At 40.5% G+C, this 19918-nt stretch overlaps 2 protein-coding genes across 2 annotated transcripts in view; one reads left to right on the top strand and one right to left on the bottom strand.

Moving 5' to 3' along the window:
• Positions 1 to 887: 887 nt before the first annotated feature.
• On the bottom strand, positions 888 to 12545 carry LOC117293586 (calpain-15-like). Its single transcript, XM_033775945.1, has 13 exons — positions 12539 to 12545; positions 9744 to 11323; positions 8928 to 9142; positions 8270 to 8453; positions 7809 to 7953; positions 7070 to 7145; positions 6582 to 6707; positions 5867 to 6019; positions 4784 to 4942; positions 3780 to 3991; positions 2820 to 2974; positions 1769 to 1947; positions 888 to 1082 (listed from the first exon to the last, which is right to left on the bottom strand). Exons 1-13 carry the CDS (start codon positions 12543 to 12545, stop codon positions 908 to 910), a joined length of 3366 nt encoding a protein of 1121 aa, XP_033631836.1. The 3' UTR covers positions 888 to 907.
• A 469-nt stretch (positions 12546 to 13014) lies between these two features.
• Positions 13015 to 19918, top strand: part of LOC117293826 (GRB2-associated-binding protein 1-like) — a 41288-nt gene continuing 34384 nt past the window's right edge. Inside the window, exon 1 of the mRNA XM_033776280.1 lies at positions 13015 to 13266. Coding sequence (XP_033632171.1) covers positions 13201 to 13266 — 66 coding nt within the window. The 5' untranslated portion in view covers positions 13015 to 13200. The remainder of the gene's footprint in view (positions 13267 to 19918) is intronic.

The raw sequence follows: 19918 nt of genomic DNA, 5'->3' as shown, positions 1-19918 counted from the left end.
TCAAGGGATGTTTTCTACTATCATCATCATTAGACCGTGTAAGTTTTATGTAAATCTGTGATCTTCACGATTTTTGTTTTTATACCAATTCTGTAACGTTCCTGTAAACCATAAACTAGAGTCAGTAATGTTATGTAACTGGAAACCAAAACTCAAACCAATGTACATTGTACAATTACCTTTAACAACAACTGGGGTTAGTAGCCTGCACTAACCTAAAACTACATACATACCGGGATGGTAGTACATACCGGGACGGTAGTACATACCGGGACGGTAGTACATACCGGGACGGTAGTACATACCGGGACGGTAGTACATACCGGGACGGTAGTACATACCGGGACGGTAGTACATACCGGGACGGTAGTACATACCGGGACGGTAGTACATACCGGGACGGTAGTACATACCGGGACGGTAGTACATACCGGGACGGTAGTACATACCGGGACGGTAGTACATACCGGGACGGTAGTACATACCGGGACGGTAGTACATACCGGGACGGTAGTACATACCGGGACGGTAGTACATACCGGGACGGTAGTACATACCGGGACGGTAGTACATACCGGGACGGTAGTACATACCGGGACGGTAGTACATACCGGGACGGTAGTACATACCGGGACGGTAGTACATACCGGGACGGTAGTACATACCGGGACGGTAGTACATACCGGGACGGTAGTACATACCGGGACGGTAGTACATACCGGGACGGTAGTACATACCGGGACGGTAGTACATACCGGGACGCACAGACTCTAAATGGGACGCGGCTGGTGCAGTCCCATAATGTCTGGTGTGATTTCTGGGACATGACTCGCTCTACGAGGGCCCCAGTCCTGGAGGTCTTTCTGCAGTCCTATAGACTGACCATCTTCAATCGGACGCACAGACTCTAAATGGGACGCGGCTGGTGCAGTCCCATGATGTCTGGTGTGATTTCTGGGACATGACTCGCCCTACGAGGGCCCCAGTCCTGGAGGTCTTTCTTCAGGGACAGACGGTGGGTCGTCAGATGGCAGATGGTATAGCTGGACTCCACCACTTGGGTCAGGACGGTCAAAACTTGTCTGAAAGATAAAGAAGGATCCATGAATGATTTTAATAAGAAGCATTGACCTTTTTGCGCAATCCTTGCTCAGCATCTGACTTGCCTCATGAAACCCAACTCTGTCAAGCTTCTCAAGTCTGCATCAACTCACACCTTTTCTCATTTTGCTCCCAATACCTGGATTTCACTCACTTTCCCGATCAGAGAATCTGATCAACAAGGGTATCAACAATTATTTATACCCAATCATTAGATTGGAGTCTTCTTGATCTAGTGGCACTAAATAAATGTATGGATGTGAGGCATTGCATGGTGAGGTATCAATAAGGGAATCAATGTGTGGTGAACAACCCCTCGTGATGCCCTCTCGACCAATCAGAATGGAGAAACTGTATTTATGAATGGATATTTGGTTTGCAGTAACACCATCTGTATATCTACTTGTTGAGTAGTTCTTTTGAGAACTTGTCTTGCTACACGTATATATTCTACTACCCCGGAGTAGAGACTTCTCTACTGCATCAGAGTAGATTTCTATAGCCATCGTCAAAACACTGACAATTATTAAAACCAAATCTTACCTCCTGCGTTCTTGATTTATTGATGATATATAAATGCCTTGTAGACATTGATGTAATAAAGTGCATTGAGACGCTATTGTGGAATGCGCTATATAGGAACTAGTTAGTATTTGCTGAAACTGACCTGTGTAGCGGTGGTATACAGTCTACAGTTATCAGACTACCTCTAGTAGACACTACATTAAAGCTCCCATTACAGTCACACTTCATATGCAGACTGTAGTCAGAGTGTCTGTTCTCTACCACGATGATGAAACCTGACCATCCATGGTCTAGGTTGTAACACGTCACACCTTCCCGACCCTGCAAAGGATTATCAAATGTCAGTTTACAGACCTTTATCATGGTGCAGCCATCTTGTTTTTTTCCCCCGATAATATCAATGTTACCCAACTGAGGCTGGAACATAGAGTTATATATAAGAACTAGAGGGCGCATTGGCCTATATACGCACTCCGGCATGCGCGCAGGCGGCCATTTTCTAAGTTGACAAAACTGGCATCTCACAGCGTGTGTTTGTGCAGCCATTTTGTAAGTTGAACAAACAGCATCGCGTGAGCGTTCAATAAAAAAAACCTCAAACGTGTATTTCATATTCAACGCGTGTGCAGAATGACGCGCTTGTCATCTTGCGGTCCCATGGCGTTTGTGCACGAAGCATCACTCGTGCGCCCTCTAGTTCTTATGTATAACTCTATGGGCTGGAAGAACAACATAGCCTGGTTCCTATTTGCAAAATGATTATTAGCATTCAATATTGTTATTCCATAGAATAGCCCTTTACCATGCTGATAAAGAGCTATTCTTTATTTCATAAGGAAATATTGTGAATTTATCCTTTGGCTATCTGAGAAGTTGCTCTGCCCCATCGATCTCATCCAAGACCACTATATATCGAGCACCAAACGATAACTACCGCTTTTTACCATTTGTTTGACCACTCAAGTGTAAGACACACTTTTAAACACCAGCATGCACGAGTTCAGAGGTCAACATTACATACTCTTTTAACACCCTAAACAGGGCTAAAATTGGACACTGGATACCGGGCCAGAAGCTAGTGAATTTAGCTTTTTTGTTTGGGGAATTCCCCAAGAAACAAAAGACAAACAAACTAACTAACAAACAAATAAACGAACAAAACAACAACCCCCAAAACAAAATAAGTCTAGTACCTCATGTCGTTTGCCTTTTTGTACAGCCAGCATGATGAGAGCATCTGCAATGGCGTGCTGGGTTGGTTTGATCTGACTGACACTGACTGGATGGGAGCTGTGTAGAGTCAGGGCATAGGGAGGATGGTCTTTGGCTCCTGTGGGACTCCGTAGACCTAGTCCAAATAAAAGTTATCAAACATTGTTTAATAGGTCAAATGAGTGTTTGGATGAGGGTCTGTGTTAAGAGTGCACCACATGATATCATTGCAGGCTGGCATAGTATATCTATCATTTAAAACAACAGTGGATTGTGATATTGAATGGTCAGACAGTGGAAGGGTTGACTGTGTACTGTGAATGCCACAACATATCATATTGCAGGCTGGCATAGTTCATTCTATAACCAAAGTGAATGATTCTGAATGGTCGGACAGTAGAAGGGTTGACTGTGTACTGTGAATGCCACAACATGATATCATATTGCAGGCTGGCATAGTTCATTCTATAACCAAAGTGAATGATTCTGAATGGTCAGACAGTAGAAGGGTTGACTGTGTACTGTGAATGCCACAACATGATATCATATTGCAGGCTGGCATAGTTCATTCTATAACCAAAGTGAATGATTCTGAATGGTCAGACAGTAAGAGGGTTGACTGTGACTGTGTAGATGCACTCACAACATGATTTCACATTTCAGGCAGGCAAAGTAAATCTACCATTCAAAACCACACATGTTGATTCTGATCGGTCACACAGTAGTATGGTTGACTGTGCACTATTTAGATGCATTCACCACATGACAACAAGCAGAAAAACAATGGACATTTATTGTCATGTCGACAATGACAATTAAGCATACAGTTGAAGACTAACAATGAGTATTATAATCAAGGATGGATGCCACAATATTGACAAGTTGGACAGCAGCAGAATTATGAACGACATTAACTTGCAAAACAATGAAGCATAACGTACCACTCATATTCACACCCGTACTCCAGTGATTGAACGCCATACACACCACTACGTACAAACCAGGCTCAAAGAATGCACTACAGCCGACAAACGCCCTCAGCTGCCTCTTGCAGTAAGTCACGACCTTTGACATGCCAGAGGTCGTCATACCGCATGCTCTCAGGACGACAATTGTGAGGTCAAGGGGGTTTCGGGAGGACTTCTCTAATCTCCTGTGAATGACATACAAAATATTGTTAAACAAAAGTTTGAATGAATCATTTTTGGTGAAAAAAGAAGTGGTGTCGTTGTCAGCAGCCCAGTAGACTCAAGTTCTGGTGGCCAAGTCAACAGGGTGTGGGTTCGAATCCCGGTCATGACACTTGTGTCCATGAGCAAGATACTTTCGTATCATTTCTTGTCATCCTTCAGGAGTAAATGGGTAGAGATGTTTCAAGTGATTGACTTAGCTTGGTGCGCTGCATACTTGGCAGCACAGGTTGTATAGTCTCCAGGGAGCTGAGATGGTTTAATGAATGAAACAAATGGTCGAGTGACCAGAGTATATTCATATGTATAAGCCTCAATATTGGCAGGTAATTCACCATGAGCGCCTTTTATTAGGATGATGTTGAAACTTTTAAGATTAGTTTGCAAACTTACTTAAACATTATGGTCTTTTTGTAATTGTTTTCTGTCTTACTTTCCTCTTTCTTCTCTCTGTGAGGGTTCTCTTTTGTGCACCTTTAGCACCCTTAAGTTGGGTATTATTATTATTATTAACAATACTTTGTATTATTATTATTATTATTATTATTATTATTAAGTATTATTTATACAGGGTAGCCCTTATAGTGTAAAAACACTGTTCTCCCTGGGGGCCCTGTAGAAAACCAATACACAGAACAATAAATAAACAAATACACATGTATAAAGAACATTATGTAGCCCACACCTTGAAATGGCCTTCAGGCCTTGTGTGTCTGGCGACTTGCATTAAAAAAAATAACTATTATTATTATTACCTCCATGTCTGATTGAGAGTGAAGTCAATCTCTGTCGGCTTGTCAACCGTCAGCATTGTCACCTTCATTGGACCCCCGGCATAGTTGGGTAAAACTCCCTCGACCCGGACCTCTGCCCAGTTGGAGTGGAGTTTGCAAATATCCACACAGTCAAAGAATCTAAGCAGAAAGTTAGTGTTTAAATGTTTTGGTATTTTGTATGGGATATCACCTTACATCACAAGGCCGTGGACGGCCACTTCAATTCAATTTTGATTCAGTTCGATTCAATTCACTTTCCATTCCAAACTCATAAAACATAAACATAGAGATAACGACTACAAGGAAACAATAAGTAAATCTATTTATACAATACAAAGCAAAACAAAACAACAAACGAAAAAGCACTCTAAAATGGAAGTGTAGAGAGCCCATAAAAACCAGGGCACTATTTCATAGAGCTGCTTTAGCAGACAATATTGCTTACCAAAGGCAGAAGCGAGCAGCATACCAGTCATAAATTGTACATGTGATATGGTAATTTTGCTGGTAACCTTACTCTGATAAGCAAAATTTTATTATGCTTAGCAATTTTTGTGTGTGCTTAAGCAGCTCTATTAAATTGGTCCCTGAGCTTGTCAATTACAGGCCCGTCTAGGAACTGTAGTGAAAACCACAGGATCGGACGAGTTGCCTAGGATCGGACGAGTTGGCAGTAAAACAAAAAGCGTTTGAAACCATTTTTTATAAAATGCATATGGATGGAAAGATGTTTTATAAGTAGAATACAATGATCCACACAAGTTTGCCTTGAAATTGGGTGGTTTTCCTTCTACTGTGCGAACTAACACGGTCGGCCATTTATGAGAGTCAAAAATTTGACTCCCATAAATGGCCGACCGTGTTAGTTGACGAGGTAAAAGGAAAACCACGCAATTTCGAGGCATGTTTGTGTGGATCGTCGTATTCTACTTTTACAACATCTTTCTACCCATATGCATTTTATAAAAAACGGTTACAAATGCTTTTCAACTCGACCGATCCAAGGCAACGTGTTCCTTTAAACTCATGCTAATGCCCCTGCTGGCCGTCAATAAAACTTACCTCATCATATCTTTGAGTGACATCCAGAATACACCTTCCCCGGCACCATGGGCCATTAATGCCTCCCTCATGTCCGGAGGCCACTTGGGCCAATCATCTGACCAGTCCCCACGCCATGAATAGCGCCCCCACGGGTTGCGAAGACGAATTAATCTGTTGAATGAAAAAACACCAGCGATTAAACAATGTAGGAATTTATTTTGTGCGTTTTTTTACCCTCAGCCGATGTGTGGCCCTGTATAATCAGTGCTTTCCAGACGTATAGGGACAAAAAAATGTATTAACGAATAAGCCTGGGCAACTAGTGAAATGTACTACTTGACTAGTCACTCTTCAAATAGTTGCAACTTTGACTTGGCGGTGTCTAATTTTGTATTCCCAAGATGTGGCATACTGTGGCCCAGGCGCAATATAGTAAAATTCACACTGAAAAGATTGAAGGATTGTGTCAGTGAAGTCTGATTGTGTTTCGTAAGTTACTTATGTTTTCATAAACAGTCATGAGCGACACAATTGGTTCACCGAGCAGGAAGTTGTGACTATTTATTTTGTAGTAGTCGTGGCGGCAAGATTAACCGAGTATACTCGAGTAGTTGGTTAACGGCAGTCACGACTCAACTAAGCAATCAATAGTCGGGATTTTGAAACTAGTCACACTGGTCGCAAAGGCTTATCAACGATGGACTTTAAAAAAAATTATTCCCTTTTTACCCACCTGTTACTACAGATGTCTTGAACATCCAGAACCGAGTAGGAATGGCGGGGTCTGAGTCCAACATTCTGGTACAGCTCAGAATCAACCTTCATGTTTCCGCCACCACACGAGGCACCCATCAAGAACCTAAAGATAATCAGCACAAAAGTATTAATCAAGAGACGGCGCTAACTGCTTTGTTTGTTATTACTAATACTAACTAGCTGCTAACAAGTAAGTACGGCACATGATTGGTTCTCGACCAATCGAACTTCACATTTTGTTACTGAGGTATAACAATGTGTATTGAACACATTTCTTCTCAGCTCCACCATCTCGTATTGAGACTCACCCAGCCTCCTTAGAGCTGAGCAGCTTCCATCACTTAGGGAGTCAAACCTGTTGTGCAAGTCTTTGTACATTTTTTACTCCCAAAATGGCCGACAGGGTAGATGCGTGAGTGCGCTATGCAAGGGGTATATATATCGGGGTCTATAATGGAGACTTACCCAGCCTCTTTAGAGCTAAGCAGCTTGGCCCAAACCAGGTCCTTGTCTATGACTTCACCCCGTACTGCACTGCTGGCTGTCAACAAAATGTATTTAAAAAACAGTTCATCAAAACACAATACTGAATGTAGATCATAAAGTTGAACAAAAAGTGTTATACATATCAGAGCTGTGATAGCAATTTCCCCTTTTGTTTTTTATACCTTGTGATATTTTGAATTGTTATATTAGGCCCTGAATGATCAGCTGACCTGTATGGGTTACCCTCAATAACGATGGTTATGAATTAATAAAAATAAATGAAAATAAAAAACTTGTACATAAAACAAGGTTGATTAAATATTACTATGGTTGGGGTTCTAAAAATGTTGAAACTTTGGACGAGTCCTAAAGGTATGTAGTGGCTGTGTGATTAAGCATACCAGACTCAAGCTTGTATTCTGTTCAGCAGAGTTTGGGTTCGAGTCAGTCGGTCAAGGCACTTGTGTCCTTGAACAAGACATTTTGAAAGAATTGCTATGTCTTCCGCTGTGACATTTTGTTGTAGGTCTAGATTACAAGAACTGTTAGTGAACGTAAAATAACTCTCTTAACTTGTAAGAGTAGGGGTTAACCCTGGTGTTTCTGGTTCACATAACAAGCACCCTAGTTTACAGGTTTGTTCACTCATGAGGCATCTTTGGTAACATTACCAAAAATATAGAATAATAAAACAGGTATAATAATCGAGGTACACTACCGTGTAGTTGTAGACTCTCACAGGGTGCACCAGTCAGTGTGGCCAGTCCCTCTAAGCACCTACCAGCTACAAGTGCCTCGTAGCACCCACTCATCTTGGCAAGGGCTTTCTCAATCAATGGAACCCAAAGCTGTTTCCTTTTAGCCTGGAAGAAAAAGAACAAAAGAAAAGCTTTATACATAATATCAACCTCTACCCTGACAGGTACTCATTTATACCCCTGGGTGGAGAGAAGCAATTATAGTAAAGTATTACAAGTGCCACGACCAGGACCCAAACCGACACTCCAATGACTTAACCACCAGAACTTGAATTTTGATGCTTTAAACCACTCGACCATAACACTCTACAATCTCCATATCTCTAACTGGTTTTATTTCAAAAAGGGATCTGGAATTACTTTTGGCTCCTGCCACGTTTACAGGCAAACCTGGGGTTGTAAATTTATGAATGTTTGTTACCTTTGAGAAGACGAGTCTGCCCCTTTCATCGCATGGAAACAAGTCATCAATAAGAACTGTTTCCCATAGTCCATCTCGGCACAGTCGGATCTGATAAGCGCCCTCGTTGTTCACCGTCTTGGAAATCATGATATGCTCCAAGATCTCGGGTCGCTCAACAATGACAGCTAAAGCACTTAGAAACCTAGTCAAGAGCAAAAAAAACTTACATTTTTTGTTCTCCCATCACAAGTTTTTATTACATTTATACTTGATGTTCTAAATTTTGCCTGCGTCACCTTTATAATGGATCTTGTTTAATTAGTAGAATACTTTGACAATCGTAATAATCCTGTTTTTCTTGTGAATTTCATTTCTAAAGTTGCATTTTTAAGATTCTGACTTGGAAGTTACTATTCTTAAAACCTTGGATTTCATGCTCAAGACTTTGTGTTTAGGATAACTGTGTTCTAATCAATTGTATTTCTTGTTTTAAAAGGGACAGTGTAACGACCGGGTCTCACACCCACACTCTGCTGATCAGAAACACCAGACTTTTAGTTCGGTGCTCTTAATCACTTGGCCATGACACGCCACATGCATTCTGGCAAAGTAGTGGTTTATACAGGGCTGACACGTTTCGACCTGCCTCCAGACTTTTCCCATTTTGTGAACTTACCAGCAGTTTCCCAAGACACCCTGTGAGATGTCAGATGGAAGTGGGGTGCGGAAAACCTCCCACTTGACCGAATCTACCGTCTCCGAGCTTGAGAATGTGATGCGGTCTGGTCTGAGCCACTGAGAGGCTTTGGTGTGGAGTCCGGGCTCACTGGGCTTAAAGGAGAGAGATCTCTGCGCCGGTGGGAAGGAATCGTCAACAAACTGCATAGTGTTCTGGTAAGAAAATAAAAAAGAAATACAAGTTCAAACCCAACACAAAAGTAAATAAACAATTGTGGTCAAACAAATTTAAATATTAGATGTTCAATTTTGTCTTAAAACAATTGTTATTAACATTTATGTTCAATTTTGTCAAACAAATTTTGTTAATATGTTCAATTTTGTCAAACTAATTTTATTAATAGATGCTCAATTTGCATTGGGGATAATTTAACACCATTTGTGTTTTACCCATTTCATAATGTTTATCCTTGACGCAAATTTAGTGAAAGAATGCCGAGGTGCCCACTGCTAATATTTTGGATTTGAACTATCACTAGAACTATTGGGTTCAAATCCCACCCAAGTGATATGCATGTACTTGTTTTCTACACCGGACTCAGGAATGTACTAAGTATACATTGCTTTACACAAATCGATTTTGTTGTAAAGTTATAACCAATTTTTTATTCGAAATCTTCCGAGGTCAGGTGGTAGAAGTTTTGATTGTTAGAGCGTGGGCACATTAATCCATAGAATGTAGTTCGATGGTTGAAATCTCCCTCTAGTCAATTTGTCTATGTTCTTCCCCAAATTAGCATTTTTTCTCACTTACATGTTTACAAAAAAGGCTGATTCTTTGAAACTGTTCCCTTGCATTCTCTTCATCTTCCTTCCTTCTGGAAGCCGACATCACACTCTTTTGTCGCTTCATCCGGCCGTCCCTAATCACCTCCACTGCCCCTTTCTCTACTTCCGTTTTCTTTTCGCCACAAACACTGCAATGGGTTAACTGCAACGAGTTCTCCAGGGTGCACTGGGGACACAGCCAGTGTTCACTCTGCGTTCCAGGTTCCTTCAGTCGCCACGTCCCGCAGATCGAGCAGGACTTGAGGACGACCGGGTTTGCAAAGGTGCACTGCGGACAGGCCCACTCGTTCTCCCGAGGAATGAACTGGCTGAGAATGTTCTCTCTGTGTAGTGTCATCGCCGCAACCTTAGCCTCTCCACACGCCTTGCATTGGTCATGGACGTCATCGTTAACCAGGGTGCATTTCGCACAGGTCCAGCGTTTGCGTCTGAGAGCAACACGTGTTGATCGCTCCTTACCAGGCATTTTAGGCGATAGCTTACCCGAGTCTGAAGCCTTGGACGGTCCACTTGCTGGCCCTTTTGCTTTTACACTTACAGATGCATCAGCTGATCCACTTTGGCTACCCAGATAGTTTCCACATTGTTCACATAGGCCTGAAGATTTTTTAGACTTAATCCCACATGATGTACACATTTCTGAGTTCAATCTTTTAGAGTCAGTCAGATCAATTGCCTCCTGTTCCATGGGCTCTGCAGCAGAACTAGGAGAATCTGTACTGTCTCCATCCTTTGAATTTGAAGCCTTTAGGCTTCCTTGTCTGGCACCCTGACCAGACACCACTGTGTTGCTGGATGATGGAGTCTTGCTGGGCTCACCTGAGAGATCATGTGCTGATTGTGGAAACTGAAAATAGTCAGCGTCAGTATTTGAAGTTTTCTTTCGTACAACTCGTTCATTTCCGCTTGGGCACTGACACATCTGGCATATCTCAAACTCATCTGGATTAAGATAGGTACAGAGCTTGCAGGACCATATATCTTCTTGATTAGACGGTTGAGGAATCTCTGTAATGGGCTTATTTTTGGGTTCTTTGACAGCAGCCTTTACTTCATCTGCTGAGTGAGTAATAGGCTCTGGAGAGGTTGGTTTCATAACAGACATTACATTAGATAAGAATTGTCCGATACCTTGCTTTGCTGAGTCAATAAAAGAGTTTCTGTTGGATGCTTGTGGTTTTGGACTTTCTTGCTCAGCATCTTGATTCTGGACGGCTGTTTCTACAGGGGTGCTGCTCCGCTCCCTCTGGGAAATCTTTGGAGTGACACTTTTGTCCGTCTCCATTAACTCAACTGCTGCTGATGGGGAGGACGCAAAGCGGCGTGCATCACAAGCAGCACACACGGGAGCTTCTGGAGGGTTAAGGAGGGTGCAACGTTTGCAGGCCCACAGTGAAGCGTCACTTGCTGAGAAGGAATCCGTTGAGGATCCTGGTGAATCCAAGTCAATGATATCCGGACTAGAGCCTGGAGACGAGGTAGAGTCGTTGTCGATGACGATACCTTCAGCCTGGGAGGGATTTTCATTGGTGGCCATCTTGAGTACTTAGCATCAAAGGCTCCTGTGCAGATGATGCAGTGGAATCTACAACAAAACATTGAAAATGATGATCTATGAGTAATGACAACATTTTATTTTAGTTTAATTTAAGTAGTATGGCCTAGCCAAGGGGCTTAGCGCACCAAACTCAAGTTCCGGGTGTGGGTTCTCATCCCTGTCATGACAGATTTTATTCTTGAGCAAGACATCTTTCTCTAATTGCTTCACATCGCGCACACAATATCCTCCACAAGATGGCTGGACTAATGAATAAGAAGAATAATTTGTGAATATAAATTTATATCAGGAAGTGAATAGAATCTGAACTTCAAATATTAATTTGATTCAAAACAAATGTTGGCTATTTAAGTTAGCCTTTAAAAAAATACAAGGTGTTGACCATAAAAAAAATGTGTTTTTTGCAACTTTCTCGACACAGATTAGCGGATATTGCCGGCACATACTAAGTTTTACCATAGCCAACATTTTTTAGGAACAATCTAAAACAACCTCTGAGGAACTTATGTCCATTTTTGAATTTTCAGAAAGAAATAACTAAAACTAAAAGTAAAAACTACCTTTCATCCCTGCATTCCTTCTTACATGTAGCTTGTATTGCTTGTCATGTTTGTATGCACTTTTAAGTTTACCCTGCCCTTGGAATTGGGCATGGGTGAAGGCGCTTTTAGTATATCAAATTCTTTGTTAAAAATAAAGACCCCCAAGCCCGAGAATCACTTCCCTTCACCTCAGAATCAGACAGAACAACCCAGATCATGGAAATGTCAACCTCTGTGTGTTCAAATATTAATGGAGGTCTATGTATGATTCAACCCGGATTTCAAATTCAAGCATCCCGCACCCATCACCGCATAAATTAAATAATGATTTCACAATAAAAAATAACGAATTTATAAATATAAGAGAGATCTACTTTTTAATTATAAACTTGCCTTGATGAACATTTAGATCTACAGCCGGATAACTTTCCGTATGGCGCCACCACTTTTTCACTAATTTTTACAAAAAGGGATATATCAATCAGGTAAATTAGATACTATATTATTTTATTTCGAATGAAAAAGTGGTGGCGCCATACGGAAACTTTTCCCTACAGCCTACTTCCTGATGTATCAATTACCACTGTATACGGTATATGACCATTTATTAGAAAACTATAAAAACTTACCATTGATCGTTTTTCAGCAGTGAAATCGTACCATCCATGGCGATCACACACATGACATGCACAGATCGGTATTGTGTTGATGAAACATCAACAACTGCCTAGCGCCACCAACGTTCGTAATTATTAAATGGGTCAAGTTCTTAAAGGGGAACGCCCGTGTTGGGTAACTTTTAAAGGGGATTGCCCATTAGTAATGCAAACATAATTACATTCCAAATATGGGCTATCGCCATTTTTTTCTTAGGTTTTTGTTATTATTTTTCAAATAATGAGCTGAAAACAAGTATGATGCATAAATCATAGCTAATACTAATTAAATATACTTAATTGTCTCAACAAATCTGACAATGGACGTTGTTCTCTTGAGGCCACCGTAGATAATACAAAACGTGTGTTGATGCGATTTCCTCATAAACACGGATCATTTCCACTGTCATCCGTGATGGCTGGTAACCACTAAGTTCCCGCTCTATTGTACTGCAAATACCGGATACCAATGACATAAGGATGACCGCTGGTGTAGTGGGATGCGGAAAGATTGTGCTAGTAAACTTGTATGCGTGCGTTTTGGTCGGCAATCACATTAAAATCACCTTTGAGCCAAAATGATTTCCGTGTGTTAGAGCGTGATTTATACTTCCAGTTTTGAATACACTGCTCTGTAGTCTATCACAAGGAACAAGTGTTGTGATCATGGAGGAAGTGATATTCACAGGATTCCTGACGAAATCTCCACCCGAAAGGAAAATAAATCGTGCGGTAAGTAAAGTTAAAAAAAAAACACTGTCATTCCTATTCTCTTGGGATTTTCCTCGCATTCCGTTGGTACCAAAAATCTAATTGCAAAAAAAAAAATAATCAATGCATCCACTCAGTGCGCCAGAGGAAAGATGTGTACTTCCGGTTATTGTTTTTTTTCCCCGGATACTTTCACTTTTATCGATGTTTTTATTTTACCCATCCTTTCTCTTCTTGAATCTCCCTGGCTACTTCTAGAAACTATAATATTAATAATAAGGCTCCCCGTGAGCCTTAGTATAGTTTCTTAGTTGCGATAACGTAACCCTCCTCGGGAGGAGGGTTGGCGGCCGTCGGGAGCTAGGAGGGTTGGCGGCCGTCGGGAGGAGGGTTACGTTATCGCAACTAAAAGTTTCTAGAAGTATCCCCCGGCCACCTGAACTTTGAAAGTTGAAGTGAAGACCTACTCTCCTGATTGAATTCGAGAACAAATGGCTTCATTTTAAGCAACGTTGAACTTGTGTGTGTGACTGTGAATTTTGTTGTTTAAATTAATAGACCTTATGCATTGACGTTATCCAGTTGCCATCTTTGAGGTCAAACGGTGACTAAACAATTGAAACGCACATAGATTGGCCAATGAACAACCTCCTTTTGACCTCAATGCGGGGGCGCCGTACTGAAATGACGTCATGTGCATAAGGTCTATTACAAATTACTGTGTTGTATTTTTGTACTAATTGAGCATGGATTTGTAATTGTAGGAAAGTAGTCCAGGCCTGGAATTTCATCTTTTGAGGGGGCAAGGCCATTTTCATTTTGTAAACAGCACTTCCATTAAAAAGTCTATGGCCTAACTGGTAGAAGGGGCACCAAGGCAAAGACCAGGGCAACAGAAGCAATGGCCTATGTGGCCTCTGTGTTATTAATTCTAGGCCTGCTGGTTTTAAGTGAGACGGGCTGAGGCAAGGCCCTTGGGATTTGGGAGCGAGGGATGGGAGGTACTGGCCACTGGGAGGATCAACAAGAATGAAAAAACTTAAAGTTCCGTCGTCACTGCCAACTTTGAATTGAAAGTGAAAGATAGATTTAAACGACTCATAATAACTTCACTGAAGCACATTTTTATTGGTACTGCCAAGCAAACAAAATCTCTTTCAAAATTATAGCCTTATTCTAGCCATGGTAGAACGTCAGTCGGCCGGTGCATAGTGCAACGGAAGAGTCTCACTTGTACTATTTGACTCCAGGGTTAAGGGCCAGTCACACTGCAGCGATAACGAAAACGATAACGAATCTTGACGCAAAGAGAACGCATTCTACTGGTTGAATTGATCCACACCAATTAGGCCTGGGCGAATTATTCGAATATCCGGTTAATGGCGAATAGGTTTTCCTATCCGTAACCGCGAATGCCTTTTTTTTCTTAACCGGATATCCGCAATGGGTGCGAATACCTATTTATTAACCGGATAGTTCTGTAATTACAACCAAGTAACCGGATATTCTTTAATATCCGAATATCCGCGGACGTCGGGCGACAACTGATATGAATGTTTTGTCTGAATCCTGATGAAACTTCTATTAAGACAGCATAAAACAGCATAAATTAAATATTTAACTATGCTCACCTACGTGAAGAGTTAAAACAATGAAATTTCTGACGTAATTTGTTTAAAGATTACAAAAGTTTTCCTTCACGTAGAGTCAATCACGATCAAAAGTAAAAGCAAATCGCCATCTTTAAATTAGAACTGGTCATTTTTATGAATGAACCGAGCGACAGTGTCTAAAACTAATATCAATCCGCCCATAAGATCTCATTCACAAATGAACAGCGCCCTCTAACGGCAAACAAAAAATGTTTTTTTTAATAGCGCCCTCTAGGGGCGAAAAAATTATTCGAATATCCGGTTAAATTTGGATAGTTGGCCAGCGGTATCCGAATAACAAAATTTCACTATTCGCCCAGCACTACAACCAATCGAGGGCGTGCTTTGTCAACGTGATCGTTAAAATCGTTTTTTTCGTTATCGATGTGCAGTGTGACTGGCCCTTTACAATTACATCTTCTTCATTGCATACATCGAGGATTGCCATCCTACTAAGGTTGGTGCAGGTGTTATTTCACAACAGTGAGAACACCCCGCATCTTGACGTCATCAAGCTAAGACTCCACATATAAGTTGCTATTGTGAGGGAGATGACGTATCATACCAATTTTGAAACAATTATCAAAAACTCTACCACAGACATAGTAGAAGTATATGTTGAGATGTTTTTAATCTGCCGCTAGAGGGCGCTCTTACATGTGGTGACATAATCGGTATTATTTTTTAAAACCAGACCTTTGCCAGAGTTGTATTCTGTAATGGTAAAGCATCAAAAGGTGTATGTATCAACCCAAAAGCCATTACATGACGCCTTTTCAAAGTATATTACAGGTAGTGCCGGTTTAGACAGGTCAAAAGGTCACGAGAAGGTCACCAGCATATCCGTTTTTGTAAAGTACGTAAAGCCCTTCAATATGACGTATAGATTGTCAAAATAGCTTCTGTGGTTGAGGAAATATGAACTTATGAAATATTGACAACTGTACAGAACAGACTAAGTAATCGTAAGGGAACTGTATGTTGAAATTGCCTTGAACGAAGACTATTATACGCGAAGCATTGCGCTCTATGGATGAGCACTGAAGCGTGACTCAACACGTGTTGTACGTGTAAAATCTTACGCACGACCAATGGTGGAATATTTCAACCTCAATTTTGAACCGGAAGACAAGGTCAAAATGGGGTCATGTCTGTGAGGCGCAAGAATCCATTATGTAGATCAAGAGTTATGATTTTTTGAAATAATAAACTTTGAATTTTCATAACTCAAGAACGGATGACGTCATCATGACCTAACTTCAACGGTTTCTTGTCCTAGTACATATCTAACTATGTGTGAAGTTTCAAGTTCATACGATCTTTGGAAAGATGTTTCTGTTTGGGGACAAGGGGCGTACAGAAGAAGAAGAAGAAGAAGAAGAAGTATCAATAAAAAATATTTAAAAACAAACAAAAGTAAGAGGTGTTCCGAGCTGTTGGCCCGAACACCTAAAAAAGGAATGTACAGTATGACAGCCGATGGGTTGAATTGCACTGGTATGTACATGTATACATGATCCAATATAAAAGTTTCTTTAAAAAGTAGCTAAAAGGTTTTAAAAACAGGTTTTATAAACACACAATGTACAGCCACAGGCTTGCTTCTGATCAACAGATGAACACTGGACCACAGGCCCGAGGTCAGTAGTTTTGGTGTGGAGCAGCCATTAAACCTTTGACAAGACAAGTCCAGCGGTCTTGTTAAAAAAAAATAAAACAATTAATTACCATTGAAGCAAAATACCTCAACAAGTTTGTTCAAATGTTGACTTTGAGTCTGATAGGCCTTCTGTTTCAATTCTACTCTGTAATTGTGACATAATGATGTACTTTAACCCATCATAAAGACAAATGCAATCAATCTTCTCTTTTTATGTCTTCGCACTTTTTGAAATAAAAAAAGGATTAACCTAAATGTGTGTAGGAATTTTCCCTCATTTTGGATCTTGTCTCGTAAAAAGATTTCTGGTCTGACATTTTTTGCCCCATTGGTCTTGTAGGGTTTCCCCCAAAATGCACTCCCTGTAACTGCAATTGTTGAAACCGCTTGTTTTTTTGTGTGTTTAGGATTTTGCATAGTTTTGGGTGAGTTTTGAAAATAACTTAAACAAAAATTTGATCACTTTTGGTAAGAGAGTTTACTGTATAGATTACTTGTGATGTTTTTATTTTTGTAAAAACACATTCATTTTCATCGGTGTTTTAAAAATAATAGGTATCAGTGACTGCTCTTTGTTTTGACAGTTTAAGTTAACAACCTTATATCCCGAAAACACCTCGTGATCTACTGTACACACATCAGGGGTTAAAGTTGGGGTTAGAGTTTAGGGCTGGAGGTTAGGGTTAGGATAGGAAAATACAATAGCTGTGTTGGCACATAGGGATGACAAACATAGGGTGTCGACACTGCTATTGGGTTTCGGGTTAAAATTCATGCTTTTAAAGGCAGTGGACACTATTGGTAGTTTTCAAAGACTAGCCTTCACAGTTGGTGGTATCTCAACATATGCATAAAATAACAAACCTGTGAAAATTTGAGCTCAGTCGGTCATCGAACTTGTGAGATAATAATGAAAGAAAAAACACCCTTGTCACATGAAGTTGTGTGCGTTTAGATGGTTGATTTCGAGACCTCAAGTTCTAAACTTGAGGTATTGAAATCAAATTTGTAGAAAATTACTTCTTTCTTGAAAACTATGGCACTTCAGAGGGAGCCGTTTCTCACAATATTTTATACCATCAACCTCTCCTCATTACTCGTCACCAAGAAAGGTTTTATGCTAATAATTATTTTGAGTAATTATCAATAGTGTCCACTGCCTTTAAACATACCAGTAACTTTGCAAACCTCACCTAATCATACTTCCACCATGCAAAGTTTCATATACTACAAATCATGATCTGCTTGTATTGCGCAATCGAAATGGGTCTTATGAATATTCATAAAAACAAAACTTACATTCTCTGTAATGGAAAAACCAAGTATGATTATTCTGTTTGATTTGGTGGAACTAGGGTGCAAGGCATCCCTTCTTGTTAAAAAAAAAAAACAATTTTATTAAAACCACAGAAATATGAATTGTGTAAATTATAAAAATTATAGGCCTATACAAAACACAAGGGCGATGAAAGCCAAGTTCCAGACATGATTGAATCATATCTCTCCTCAACCTCTGACTACCCAAGATCTGCCCCCCCCCCTTCCTGAGTTTCCTAAAGTATCATTGAATTCCTAACGGCTGTGTTTTTTTAAACTGATGTGTCATTAATGTGTACAATCTACCTCCGTGGTACAATAGTTGGAACGAAAGCAATCAAAGTTGATTTGACTGTAATTGTTCTGCAGTTCCATGTAATTGAGCTTGTTAATTCATTTCCTATCACAATCACATAGTCATTCATGGTCAGTCAATGACAGCCAGACAGCTCTACTGTGGGAACTTTCATATTACACAAACACGTGACACACTGGCATGACTCTAGAAACAGCTTGTATTCAGAGAATTAAGTATGACTTGCTACATGTATGTAATGAAACTTCACTTCGTAATTATACATCTTGGTTTGTACCAGGTTGAAAAGGCAGTCAGACAGCCAATTATTGACAATAATAAATATGGGTTATTTTGATATCACTTTATCACACCCCTAGGGGCGAATCAAATCGCTCAATGTTTTGTACTGCATGAAATGTAGAGCTATGGTTTGAAGTAGACATTCTTTTATAGCACCATGTAATAGTTTACAAGGTGTAGTGGCGCAAATATGATGCGGTTCAAGCCAGGAACTCCTTCCCTTTACGATAAGTGCACTGAGTTATTTTACGAGTACAGAACACACCCGACCAACAGGGCTGATTGTACACTTACTGAGACTCATTCTCTATGCTGAGGCCATTCCTCCAACTATCCAATCTCCCTGGGAAACACACAACCTCAAGCAACTTTACATTTAAAGGAACACGTTGCCTTGGATCGGACGAGTTGGTCTATAAAAAGCGTTTGAAACCGTTTGTTATGAAATGCATATTGTTTAGAAAGATGTTTACAAAGTAGAATATAATTATCCACACAAGTATCACTCAAAATTGCACGGTTTTCATTATATGTCGTGAACTAACACGGTCGGACATTTGTGGGAGTCAAAAATTTGACTCCCATAAATGGCCGACCGTGTTACTGGACGAGGTAAAAAGAAAACCACGCTATTTCGAGGGACATTTGTGTAGATCATTGTATTCTACTTTTACCTTTGTAACCATACCGATTTTATAATAAACTGTGACAGGACGCTTTTCAAGGACCAAGTCGACCGATCCAAGGCAACTTGTTCCTTTAACTCCAACACAATACTATCCAAGCCCATGCAAGTTTCCATTTGTACGCCTGGGTGAAGGGAAGCAATTATGGTTAAATGCCTTGCCTTAGGACACATCTTGACCAGGAATCAACTCCAATGATTGAGGTATTGTTTGTTTACATGGACACTAACCATAGTTTGATCACCAGCAGACTGCTTGATCATTTGCTAATGGGTTAATGGGTGACCTGAGGCTCAATGAGAGAGTACATTTTCTGCATCAAGATAAGTTCAGGAGGGGAAGCTGTTTAGCCTCCTTTATAAACAGAGGTCAAGGCCTGCCTGTACTGTGTATTTAAATGCACAGGAGTACAACTTGTACATGGCCATCCATGGGACAGCATATTACAGGGTTCTCTGCAGGATTTTCAAAACTGCATTTTGGACAAACTGTTTTGGATGTTTGGCCGGAGCAGGCTGAATTGAATTTTGAAACAAGGTCTTTAAAATGTTTTCTACTGGGCGTTTTTCTTGGTTTTAAAAGTCCTACAATCTGTAGCATTATAGTTTTGCTTGATTATTTTTGTTGAACAAAATCATACTTGTCCGCCACCACTTGCAGCTAATTTCTATAGGATAATTTCTCGAGGGGACTAATTTTATGTTGACATGGGTGGATAGGATGAGTTACCCATTAAATGGGTAAATATGGGTGGATAGGG

Source organism: Asterias rubens, chromosome 8, assembly GCF_902459465.1.
Source record: "Asterias rubens chromosome 8, eAstRub1.3, whole genome shotgun sequence".
Classification (NCBI taxonomy): Eukaryota; Metazoa; Echinodermata; class Asteroidea; order Forcipulatida; family Asteriidae; genus Asterias; species Asterias rubens.
Note: the sequence above shows the minus strand (reverse complement) of the source record. Positions and strands in the feature narration are given on the sequence as shown.

Bases quoted from the DNA above. Each gene is read 5' to 3' on its own strand.
- LOC117293586 (XM_033775945.1), bottom strand. The intron at 7,146-7,808 runs GTAGTGTACCTC...TTTTGTTGACAG, and splicing joins TGAGAGTCTACAACTACACG to CCAGCAGTGCAGTACGGGGT. The intron at 3,992-4,783 runs GTAATAATAATA...TGTCATTCACAG, and splicing joins ACTCTCAATCAGACATGGAG to GAGATTAGAGAAGTCCTCCC.